Raw genomic sequence first — 12,985 nt, forward strand, 5'->3', positions numbered from 1 at the left:
GCCTCTTTCTCAGTTTCTACTCATACCTTCCTTCCAAAGGAATGATGTCTCAATCCTTGTCCAGTTAGTAGTTCCTCCTACTTCAGTCTGTGTCTCTCCCCATTTGTAGTATACGTTCTCTCTTCCAAAAGAATCTTAGATGCTCTCACAAGGTTTTTGCACCAGGCTCTCAAAAAATATCTAAAGGAGTGGGTAAGTATATGGGTAATCCTGCCTCTAGCTGGCTTCCCTGGAATCACCTACTACCTGTTGGGAAGATGAGAAATTCCACAAGTAAAAAAGTAGCTTCCAACCCCTCCCTCCCAGGGCAGATCCATACACAAATACAATAGAAAACCACTGGCCCTCTATACCAACCATAAAACTCTGACTGCCTCAAGAAAGATGCCTGTTGTGCCCAAGTTGGAATCAGTCTCATCTTCAGGGATTCCATGGAGTCAGCTGGTTGCACCTTCTATAAATTTGCTACTTCACTCCCCTCCCCACAGCCCATGGGAATAGATGCAATAGGACCAAAGGAGGTCATGTCAGGCATTTTCCTGCCCAGGGCTGTGTTTTCCCTGTTGCTCTTTGAATGAACACTGTTCTTACTGTTGGGTCTAGAGGAAGGAGAGAACCTACTCCTTGCCCTGAACAAGACTCCACTCTGATGGAACAGGACAGTCACCAGAACTCAGGCATAACCACACTAAGGCAAAAGTAGAAGTGCCTGGGTACAGTTCTAGTTGCTGGGTACAGATCCAGATACAGTTCTAGATATAGTTTGAATGGAGAGAAATGCTGTTTGTCAATTCTTGCAGAAGAATTCTCACAGAAGATAGTTAAAGGAATAACACAGTGGTAGCCTGAAAGGTAGAAGAATTTCTGTACCAAAGAAATGTGGAAGGTTCAATTCAATTTAACATAAATTTGTTAAATGCTCATAATGTGCCTGGTCCCAGCTGGATGTTCTGGGGCGGTGAACAAGATACACTCCTTACCTATGATCTACAATCAAGAACAAAATGAAGAAAATAAAGACACTCAGATAACTTTGGTATCTTAATTTTTTTTAATTTCAGCTTTATTGAGGTATAACTGATATATAAAATTGTAAGATATTTAAAGTGTACATTGTGGTATTTTTATGGACATATTCATTGTGAAATGATTCACTATGATTTCCCCACTGTGAAAGGATTAACGTGATACTTTAATTTAAGTGTTTCATTAAATGAAGATAAGTGTTCAAAGGGCACCTTTTGCTTCCCTCACTTCATCTTTACATACCGAAGGACATCAGTTTGTGCTTTGGTTTTCTATGTGAGGTCCCTGGAGCAGCAGCAGCAGCATTTAGGAGCTTGTTAGAAGTACAAGTTCTGGGTCCCACCCAAGCCTACTGAATTCCAAAATCTGGGGTGGGACCCAGCAGTGCTTTCACGGGCCCTCCAGGTGAGGTGACATACACTAAAATTTGAGCACCGCTGAGCAGAGTACTATTCCTGGCCTCTATCCACCCACCCTTCTCACTGTGACTTGATTAGTGAGTTGAAGAGACAGCACTGAGTATGCCCAGCTCAGCCCCAGTTTTTGTTGGTTTTCTTTCTGTATCCAGAACCAACCTGCCCAGAACACATGCATTCCAACCTGCTCATACAGGAGAAAATCTAATAAAATCAGACTCTCTCTAGTGGTGGAGGGTGGGGGATGTTCAGCACTACTTGCAATGAGGATTAAATCGAATTTAATGATGCAGGATTGGCAACCCAATTAGGCTGCAGATCTACAGCTGATGGCTTAATCATCTCTATGTCTTGATTATCAATGGTTCCAAACATAGGTAGGCGAAATTGGGGTGTTACTTATTGTACCTCTACAGCTCCAACAATGGGTTGTAGTAAAAAGTGGGTTCAGATCACATGCAGTAGAGAGACATATTTAAGATAATAACAGGGCATAAGAACCAGAGGAAATCCTAGAATCTTTTAAGTAAAAAGAACATTAGAAAGTATTGGTTCTGACCTCTCATGTTACAGATAAATAAGCATAGCATTTAAGGCACTGACTGGCTTGCTCAAGGTCACATTGCCAATTAGTGGTAGAAACAAGACCAGAACACAGGACACCTGGCTCTCAGCTGTTCACTTTCTGAGCACTGGACCAAAACAGACAACCGTAGACAAATTTTGAAGTCCAAAAATGCAGATATTGCCAAGTAGAAGAATTAACCCCAGGGATTTTCAGTATGGGTAGTGGGTTCAAAGCCAAAGTGCTTTGTGCTCAGAGGAAAGCTCTGGCTCCAATCCACCTGTGCACGTTCTGTTGGCCCCTCTCACAGCCAAGGCTCAAGCGACACACCATGTTCAGTATGGTCTAAACACTGCTTCGTTTTCCTTTGCTTTTCTTTGTGGTGTTCACTCTGCGTACAATCTCTCCCTGCTGTCCATGTGTGGCAAAATCCTATCTGTCCCTGGAGAGAGAGAACTCAAATGGCATTCCTCTACAAAGTCTTCTCTGATTTCACAGATCAACCCTCACCACTGTGTCAGCCACAGATGATCTTCCTCCACTCTGAATTCCTAGGACACTTTATTTGCATATTCCTTATAACAACACTTTCCACTTTGTGTTACAGCTATGCTTTACCTCTTATATTACAATATAAGCTCCTTAAAAGCAGGGGCTATATTTTATCTTTTTTTTGTTTTTTTTCTGGTTTCTTTTATCTATTGAAGTATAATTAATACACAGTGTTGTTATATTACTCATATATACAATATAATAATTTAAAAATCTCACACATTTCTCCATGCTCATTAAGATATTAAGTATACTCTTAATTCCCTTTATCTAAATCACACATCCCTCTGGGGCACCTGGGTGGCTCTGTCAGTTAAGCATCCCACTTCGGCTCAGGTCATGATCTCGAAGTCAGTGAGTTCAAGTCCCACATCGGAAGCTCTGTGCTGACTTTTCTCCTTTCTTTCTTTTTAATTTGTTTTATTTCTTAAATTCCTCATAAGAGCAAAAACATATGGCATTTGTCTTTCTCAGACCGACATATTTCAATTATCATTATACTCACCCAGTTCATCCATGTTGTTACAAATGCCAAGATTCCATTCTTCTCTATGGCTGAGTAATAGTCCATTATATATACATATGTACCACATTTTCTTTATCCATTCATCTACTGATGGACATTTGGGTTTGCTTCCATGTCCTGGCTATTGTAAATAATGCTACAATAAACATAGGGGTGCATATATCTTTTCAAATTTTTTTAATGTTTATTTTTGAAGGAGAGAGACAGAATGAGAGCAGGGGAGGGGCAGAGAGAGAGGGAGACTCAGAATCCAAAGCAGGCTCCAGGCTCTGAGCTATCAGCACAGAGCCTGACATGGGGCTCAGACTCACAACCTGTGAGATCATGACCTGAGTGAAGTTGGTCACCCAACCGACTGAGCCACCCAGGCACCCCACACCTTTACAAATTAATGTAACCAAAAAGCTTTTGCTTTTGGTTTCCAGAAAAGGAAACCATCAACAAAACAAAAAGGCAACCTACTGAATGGGAGAAGATATTTCCAAATGATATATTCAATAAGGGATTAATACTCAAAATACATAAAGAACTTATACAACTCAACACCAATGAAACAAATAATCCAATTAAAAAGTGGGCAGAGATCCTGAATAGATATTTTTCCAAAGAAGACATATAGATTGCCAACAGACTCATGAAAAGATGCTTAGCATCACTAATCATCAGGAAAATATAAATTAAAACTGCAATCACATCATCAAATATCATTTTATACCAGTCACGATGGCTAAAATAAAAAAAAAAAAAAACCAAGAAAATGTGTTGGCAAGGATGTGGAGAAAAAGGAACCCTCATGCACTTTTGGTGGGAATGTCAACTGGTGCAGCCACTATGGAAAACAGTATGGAGGTTCCTCAAAAAGTTTAAAAAAGGAATTACCACATGATCCAGTAATTCTGCTACTGGATATTTTCTTAAACGATCTCTACATGCAAAATGGGCTCACACTCACCACGTTGAGATCAAGAGTCAGCTATACTGACTGAACCAGCGGGGCATTCCCTACCTCCTAGCTACTAGTAGATATTTAACGAAGAAAAGGAAAACATTTTACAACTTTCTTTTAAAAAATAATTTTTTAAAGTCAGAAAGCAGCTAATGACACAACTGAAAAGGAGACAAGTAAAAAAAAGGGGGGGGGGAGGAAACACATATCCTTCACTTCACCATAAATACACAGCTCTTTTAGTGTTTCCCCCACCAACATCCCATGGGAGGCCTAGCTTTCCATGAACTCAGGAGTAAATTCCATTACTGTGCAGGGAAAACTTACTGCATTCAGGTGTGATGATTTCAAACAAATATGTACTGGCACTGCTGAGTTCAAGTTCTACAGTTTGGGCCCTAACTTAAGTGGGGTTAGTGACCAGGTTGTGCTGAACTCCATAGGCAAAGTAGATAGCAAACCCAATCAGAGTCCAGACACCAAATCGGGCCCAGGTGCCAGCTGTCATCTGCATCATAAGGTAAACATTCATGAAGATGCTCAGTAGTGGGAGGAGAGGCACAGCAGGGACCTTAAAGTGAAGGGGACTGGAGCTCTGCGGCTGTCTCCAGATTACCCCAGTGATCCCAGTGATGAGCACCAGGAGGAGCACAACCACTGAAATCCATGCTAGGTTTCCAGAAAGCAGAACTGGCCAGTGGGCCAGCACCAGGCAAAGAAGAGTGAGGCAAAGAACAAGCAGTGAGGAGCAAACATAGACAACCTGGCCAGAGAGTGGAGTGGGGGTGGGGCTGCCTGGAAAAAGTAGTCCCTGTAGAGTCAGCCTCTCTGCTGCAGATACATTCTGTTGCTGCACCTCTGCTTCATGTCCCCCATTCCTCCTATCAGGTTGATACCTGATGATGAGAACACAAAAAGCAACCAGAGAATAAGATACCAGTGTCCCAATTGACCTGAGATCCACAAGATCAGTGATTCCAAAGAAGAATATCGTGATTGCTGCAATAATCGTAAATACCACAGTGGCCATGAATCGGGGGTATATATTGGTATAGATCCTGGTCAAGACAGGAAACAGGAGGCCATCTTCTGCCATCATGCATATCACCCACTGTATGGGGTTCATAAAGCCCATGAAAATGCCACAAACACTACAGAAAAATCCAAAACCTACAACATAGTAGGCAGGGGCCCAGCCAATATGGAGAAATGCCTCAGGCAAGGTGCTCCCAGGTTGAAGCTTGTAGTAAGGCACCATAAGTGTAAGTGCAGAAAAGACACCAAAATATACCACAAAGCAGATGAACAGTGAAATCACAATGCCCATGGGGATAGAACGCTGGGGATTCTGGACTTCTTTCACTCTGGTAACAATAATACTGAAACCTATAAATGTATAGAAACAAGTAGCTGCTCCACGGAGAATCCCCTGGAAGCCAAAAGGCACAAATCCTCCAGAGCCCAGAGGGCCCAACTTAGAAGTGTCATTGAGTCCAGCCTTTACGTAGTCCTCTTCTGTGAGCTGCCAGTTGTGCAGGTCCCCCTTAATGAAGCCAGAGATGATGACAAAACTGAGAACCAAAATTTTCACCAATATGAACACTTTGGAAAGGGCGAATAACTCATAAAAATTCATATATTCAATTTCTCTAAGTAACAACAGAAGGGCCACAGCAAAGTAGCCTAGATTGTCTGCAAGGACTTGAGGAATATGCTGAGAGATGCTTTCACGCAGGGTCTGAGACATCTGGTTCCCAAGCAGGTTTTCAAAGGTTAAGACCCAGGTCATGGTATAAATGACTGTATCAGCAGTAAAGGACAGGATGAGGTTCCAGCCAGTGATGAAAGCCCAGAGTTCACCAATAATGACATAGGTGTAGAGATATGAGGAGCCAGAATGGGGAACCCAGGCACTAATCTCAGCATAGCACAGCCCAGTCAACACAAAAGATAAGCCAGCCACCAAAAAGCAGATCACGATGGATGGTCCTGCTTGATTGCTGATCATCTCACAAGCCAGGATGTACACACCAGCACCTATTGTGCGGCCCACACCCAGGGCCACTAAATCCAGAGTGCTCAGGCTTCTTTCAAAGGAAATCTCAAATACTTCTTCCTCCAGTGGACGTCTGCGTACCAGCTTTTGGCCAAATCTGTGAAATGCCTGACACAGCATTCTAGCTGGAATTGAAGACGATTCTAAGGATTAGAGAGCTATAGCAAGCCTGGGGAGTGTTGGATCAGTTCAGTGAGGCTGAGTTAAGCTGAGTTGCGTTGGGGTAGCCAATTTCCCTTGTTCAAGATTCAAAGCTGCTCCTTCATATTTCTTCTAGTATGTGGTATCCTTCCATAATTCCTAGGTAAACAATAAATATTGAATAATGTTGTTCAACCAAACAAAAAAACTCAGAAGTCGCATATAACTTGTTGCAGCCCAAATATCACAGAAACCGACACCAAAAGAAATTATAGAGAAATCAACTCTGCTTTCCCCCCTAAAAAAGTGCCAAATACCTTCCAACATGCTCCTTTTTTTGCATACCACATGACATAATCCCATTTGGATTCATCTAACTCATGTAGCTCTGTGTACTAATTAAGCTTTAAGACATAACAGGGTGAATGTATTGTGCAATAATTTACACATGGGATATTTGCATGGTGCTTGAGCTTGAGTTATGACACAGTTCACAGACTAGAGGTCCTTGTTGCAATTATAGAGCCATATTGAGAATATCATCTGAGTTTAAAATACAAATATTTGCCCCTAGTTTTAAGACCCTTACCCCCAAATCAGCTAGCCAAGGTCTGATGTCATTTTTGCCCCCTATATCCCCATTCTGCATCATCCATTTAGCTGTACTGATGTCACAGAATGTACAGTCCAACTCTTCACTTTACCCTCCTAGGCCCACATGGGTGCTGTGAAAAGAGAGGAAAAGGGAGAAAGGGGGATAACTACCTGCAAGGTAAGAAACAGGATTTCTGGAAAGAAAACACTGGAGAAATGGGTGCAGCAGGCAACCAAGAGTCCATTACTAAGAGGGGAGAAGAGCCAGAAAGGTCATTTTATGATATCTGATATGCAATAAACCACATAAAGTAACCAGATAAATATTCACCACAGTTTTTATGTCCACAGTTTTGAGACTGTGCTGGGTAGAAAGAAAAGAAATAAGTCATTTAGCTCAGTATCTCACAACCAAAACAATTCCTTCTGTCTTCTTCCCCTCTGGGTTCCAAGAAAGAAGGTGAATTCACTTCTGCAGAAAGTCTCCTCACTGTCCACATTGTGCTTTATAAACACCCTGCACCATCTGTGGTGTCAGTAGCCAACTGCCTGGAGACCCTGCATCGATCTGTGGACTTGTATTAAAACACTCACCTGTAACTCCCTTTTAATTTTTCACAAGGAGTTATTTTTAACTCACTTAAACCATAGTCTGAATGTGTTCTTAGTGAAGGAATCCTGCGTGTGGTTCCTCCTTCCCCTCCTCCCCGGCTGCTATTCAAATGGGCCCCTCCTCAAGGGAAGCAAGACTTTAGGTGAACAATTCACAGCAAAGCCCCAGAAAGGAGTAGTGGAGAACAGAGAAAACAAAGTCATGCAGCCCCCACTCTCCTCTCTATTCAGAATTGGATTTTGAGAGAATTTTAAGAAATGTTAATAGAGGTTTTTAAAGATGGAAAGACAAGTCAAAATTGAAAAGTCTTCTCTACAGATTATCAAAAGGAACCCTTGGATTATGGGTCAGACCTTCTGTCTACAAATCCATCTAGACTCCTTATTTGCCACCCACCAGTTCCAATGTTATGATTTACTAACAAGCACACAACATAGACAAAGAGAGTCAATACTTAAGTCAGGGAAATTTTCTACACTATAAATGTGATTGATGTGTCCCCCACCCACCCCCAGGCTTCAACTCTTCAGTGGTTCCCATTGCCCTTCATTCTTAATCCTGTCTTCCTTCATCATCTGACCTGTGCTTATTCCTCTAGCATCATCCCCTGCCCAGTTCGTAATGCAACTGCAAAATCCTACACCCACCCTGTTCCCCTGCTTCTAATGCCTTCTTGTCCCCTTCACTAAGCTAACCCCACTTCTCTTTCGGTTCCCAGCTCAGATGTTGCTGCCCCAGGAAGCCTCCCCTGACCCTTATGCTGCCTTTCTTATGTGTTCTCATAGCACCCAGACTTCCCTCATGTGCCATTTATCATAATGTAGCAAAAATTCCAGGTCAGCTGCCTGTCTCCTCCATCAGAGTGTGAATTAAGTGCTCAATAAATACTTGTTGAACAAATACACAAACTGAGAAGAGAATCCTGAAAGAACACATAATCCAGAATTCCTATCTACTTTACTTTGAGATACATACTTTGTAGCCAAGTAACTTTTATAAATCTGGCCCAGGTAAAGACATAAATGACATTACCCTTCTTATAAAAGGCAATCAAAATCAAAAGTGTGGAGAGAAAACCAACTGTGATAACACCTAGACTGCACATCATTCATGGCAGGTATAAACCACAAAAAGTGATAAAAAAAAATTGTTTGCCTTTGAGGACAGCTATTTTAAAACTATCAGGCACCTTTGGGTTATAGGCAACCAACCACCCAAGCCCAGTTAGGGAATCCCTATTTTTTTTTGAAGGCATCATGTTCAAGCCTTATAATCTGGGTGAGGTGTCCTAATGTAGAGGTTCTCACTTCAGGGGGCAGAGGGAGGCATAATGAAGACATCTTGGAACATTTTCAAATGTCATATCCTCTCCCTCTGGAGATTCTTTTCCACTAGCCCCATACTTCCCATGACTGCTCTAAGCCACCCAATTGACAGGAATTGCTGTCAATCTCAAAGGAAAAATATTCTAAAAGTTTCCTTCACAGGAAGGCAGCACAGTTTAGTAGTTAGTAGTAAAGCTCTGCAGGTAAACTGTTCAGGATCAAATCACAACTCAACCTCATACCTGGTGACTCTGAACAAATTATTTTACCTCTCAGGGCTTTAGTTTCCATGACAGTTAAATGGGAGTAAAAGTAAATACCTCACAAGGTTGTAGTAAGGAGTACTTAGCTCAGTACCTAGCAAACAATACGTACTTAATATAATCTACCTAAATGTTTAATATTGAAATCTGATTCAAAGTCCACAAACCTTGAAAATCATTTAGTATTTATAAATTTCTAACCTCAAAATGACTCACTAAACCTCGAGCCTGTTAGCTAACCCTAATGAGAAAATGAAAACTGTTTTATTCCATATAATTCACCTTGAAACTCTAAGGACTCTAATCAAACACCCTCATACAAGCTGGTGCTAAACACATGCGGGTCCCAGGAAGACTGAGTTCAACCAGGCATCAAAAAATGCAAGGCTCAAATACAATAATAATATCTTTCCCCATGGATGCCTCATCTTATTCCTGGGAGAGGCAGTACTGGGTACTATAGAGGTAAGAGCAATGAATATTATATCAGAAATTTTGGATTTGAGACCTAGCCCATCTGCTTGACTATATAAACTAGAGTAATTTGCTTAATCTCTCTAAGCCTCAGTTTCTTCCTCCACCTAGAAGCTTACTGGATTTTCCTTACTGGATCAACATGAGAATTAGATGAGAAGATACAAACTATCTGGTGGGAGTGTAACTGGGGCCACCATCCTGAAGCACAATTTTAGCGCCATTAAGAATGCACACCCTCACACCCCACAATCTCTCTCTGAGGTCAACACCCCAAGGAAACTCCCTCCTGAGTCCATAAGGAGACTCATATGAGCACGTTCAACAAAGGAAGTTTATGATAGCAGGAAGTTGGAAGCTATGCCAGAGTCGATTACTACAGAAATATATAAGTAAAAAGTGCCCTACGTGCACAATGAAACATTACACAGCACTCAGATATAATAAAGTACATTCAATAGCAATTGGATAGGGTGATGTTTAGTAGGAAAAGTAAAAAGCAGGACAAGGTGTATAGCGCAATGCCATTTATGGACATTTATAAAACATCCAAAAAATGCCGTCTGTTTGTCAAGGATAAACGTGCATTTGATAAAAATGAGATGAAATTCCTCTGCTCAAAGTCTTCCACTGGTTTCCCTTCTTAATTTTTTTTTAATTTTCATTTATTTTTGAGAGAGACAGAGGAAGTAAGAGAGGGGCAGACAGAGAGGGAGTCAGAGAATCCGAAGCAACTCCCCACTGTCCTTGCAAAGCCCGATGTGGGACTTATCACTATTGAAGGTACTATATGTTTTATTTATTTATTTGTTCATGATTTATCTCACTCCAAAAGAATGTAAGCTCCATGAAAGCAGGACTTCTTTTTTAGTGTTTTGCTCCTGGCTATATTCCCCACACCTATAACTGTGACTTACACAGTTGACACTTTGAATTTGTTAAATGGTTGAATGTATCTAAATACACATATAGAGCATGGATTGGAAGAGCATTTGTTAATATAATAAAGCAAGTACCTCCAGTGAGGATGGAAAATAAGAATAAAGATCAGGATGAAAGGTGAAAAAAAAATGCACTGAAAAGGGGCCTGACAGGAAGCAATGGTGCTAACAGTCCATAACTGAGGGAGGGGTTGACTCCACTCTGCGCACTTCAGGTTCAACAAAGGAATTGCATGAGACAATGTGAGAACAGCTGGTTAATCTAATAAAGGACAGAAACTCAACAGATTTAAATTGAAGGGAACGGGAATCCTATAATGTCAGCATATAGAGAATACAGAGAAGGAATACCTGCTAGAAAGAGGGTGGAGTTCCCTACCAGTTCCCTCTGAACCCATCTCCCTTTTCCCAATTCCTCTTTCTCCTTCAGATCCTTCAACTGTCTCTGGAGGCTCCTTTCTGGACACTAAGGATGCTTGTACCACATCTCTTTCTCTGGGGAACTGTCCCTAGTCACCTACCTCACAACAAAGACACAAAAATGGGTCCTAACATTTGTTGAGTCACACGCCCCTTTAAGGTTGATCACCTCAAAAAAATGTCCTACACTCTTCTGAAGTCCATCCATGGATCCTGAGGAGGAATCCCAGAGGAGGACCATCTGAATGGCAGGGTGGGAGATGGGTAATGCTTTTGATAATTTCTGTTTCCCTCAACTGTGTTGTGCAGGGTGGTCTTTGTGCTCTTCCCACTTTTACTGAAGATGACGGACAGTGGGCTGCAAAGTATGAAGATACCAGAGATGCAACCCATAGAACAAAACATCTGGGAATGAAACAATCACATTTCATGACTCCAACAGAAGCAGGCCGAACAAACAAATGAACAAGCAAACTCACAGAAGAGAAAGCACACCAGTGATTGGGAATCCTGAGAAAGTACCACGAATCCAGCTTATAATAACAGCAGAGAGAAACATTGTCCTCAAGCACCATGTTCAGAAATGCCCTCTCTCTTTGAAATAATCTATGATTATTCCAATAGTTTATATCCAGTAGTTTATATTCAGTCCAGACTCTGACCCAGCTGTCAAAGTCCCACCCTAATTCTGTCCCCACCCTCAGGCCCATCACCTCCTTCCTGACTCAGCTGCTCAGATCCTGCCTTACCCTTCCTGGGAGGAGCCTTTGGCCTAAGTAAGTGCCTGTCCTGCAAGGGATGCCCTCCTCACTCCTTTCTGTCCAGTCTTTATGCTCTACCTCTTCTCAACCCTATTCTACAACCTTCCCACTACACACATCACAGAAGCCTTTCCTAAGACTTCCTGACTGATCCCCATCGCCCACCTCCTCCCCTTCCTGCCAGCACTTAGAGCCTGTCCTGATGCTTAGCTGAAACTAGTTTTCCCTTTCTGTCAGCTGGTGTCCTGGGTAGGTCACTTAAATTCTTAAAAAGCTGCCAGAGGGCAAGGCCAGGTTTCATATACCTCCTCTTTCTGAATTTCACACTCCCACCCCCAACCTACACTAACCAGGATAAGGATCTGCTCATAATTGTACCAGGAAACCAAAAGGCATTTAGGACAGAGAAAATGAATATGTAGATGTATTGATTCACTACTACATCTTCACATTCCTGTAAGTTGGATTTAAAAGAGAGAGAGAGAGAGAGAGAGGGAGAGAGAGAAAGGGCCAAACCTAGTTGGAAACAGGAAACTAGAACATGCACCATCATCTATTTCAAGTGCATTTCCTAAGGGCATTTCCTAATGAGGCCCCAGAGTATATGAATATCAGTTTAATTAGGAAACTGTCTCTCCCAAAGGAGGTGCTTGTTCAGAGGAAGTGCTGAAAGAAATGCAGAGAGAGGCCAGGGAATATGAAGACAGCTTGTATAAATTCCATAATGCCCTGTTCTCCCCACTTCCTTCCCTCTCCTCCCTGGGTTTCTCTCAGTCTCTGAGCTCCTTCCAAACTCCAATACAAAAGTTCCATCCCAAGTCACCAAAAGAACTCCTGTCAAGTCCAAAATTTCACTCACTTAATTGCAAGCTGTCTTGCTTTCTCAACCAGCCCCACCTGCTCTCCTTTGTCCTGGAGGTCCTAGAGACTCCTCTGTCTCTAAAAAGAGTACTGCCCTCACTCTGGACATTTCCTTTTCAAAACATTTGTCCAAGGCAGTAAGTTCTACTGGCTCTCTTGGTTGGATGTTAACACCCCTGCAATCAGGAAGTTGGCCTAGTGGCTCCTCTTGAATAGCCTCAAAGAGAGTTTGGATACCAGTTACTTTGCTAGAAGTTTGAGACACTCTTGAGAGGAAGGTTAATGAGGATGTTAAATAATTATTTTCTAGTTCTCAATGATTCAGATAAGTGGACTTACATGAAACACCTCCAAAGATTATAACAATTCTTTGTATCCAAGGACAGCTCCTTCCTGAGTGTATAAATTATCTCATCCTCCTTAAAATTTTCCAGACAAGGAAAACTCTGGAGCCAATCTAACCAGTGGCTCCCAAACAAACAAGTATAAAGCTCTTTGGATAGCT

General features: G+C 41.8%; 2 protein-coding genes across 2 annotated transcripts in view; both read right to left on the reverse strand.

The window, feature by feature from the left end:
- LOC128316363 (cationic amino acid transporter 3-like) overlaps positions 1 to 7,834 on the reverse strand; it is a 293,114-nt gene extending 285,280 nt beyond the window's left edge. Inside the window, exon 1 of the mRNA XM_053225954.1 lies at positions 7,789 to 7,834. The gene's annotated coding sequence lies outside the window, so the exon portion shown is untranslated. The remainder of the gene's footprint in view (positions 1 to 7,788) is intronic.
- Positions 27 to 6,384, reverse strand: LOC106967985 (cationic amino acid transporter 3-like). The gene is made up of 2 exons (XM_053225958.1): positions 3,065 to 6,384; positions 27 to 246 (listed from the first exon to the last, which is right to left on the reverse strand). The coding sequence occupies exon 1, from the start codon at positions 6,205 to 6,207 to the stop codon at positions 4,435 to 4,437; it is 1,773 nt and encodes a 590-aa protein (XP_053081933.1). The 5' UTR covers positions 6,208 to 6,384; the 3' UTR covers positions 27 to 246; positions 3,065 to 4,434.
- Positions 7,835 to 12,985: the final 5,151 nt, after the last annotated feature.

This window comes from Acinonyx jubatus, chromosome B4 (genome assembly GCF_027475565.1).
Source record: "Acinonyx jubatus isolate Ajub_Pintada_27869175 chromosome B4, VMU_Ajub_asm_v1.0, whole genome shotgun sequence".
Taxonomy (NCBI): Eukaryota; Metazoa; Chordata; class Mammalia; order Carnivora; family Felidae; genus Acinonyx; species Acinonyx jubatus.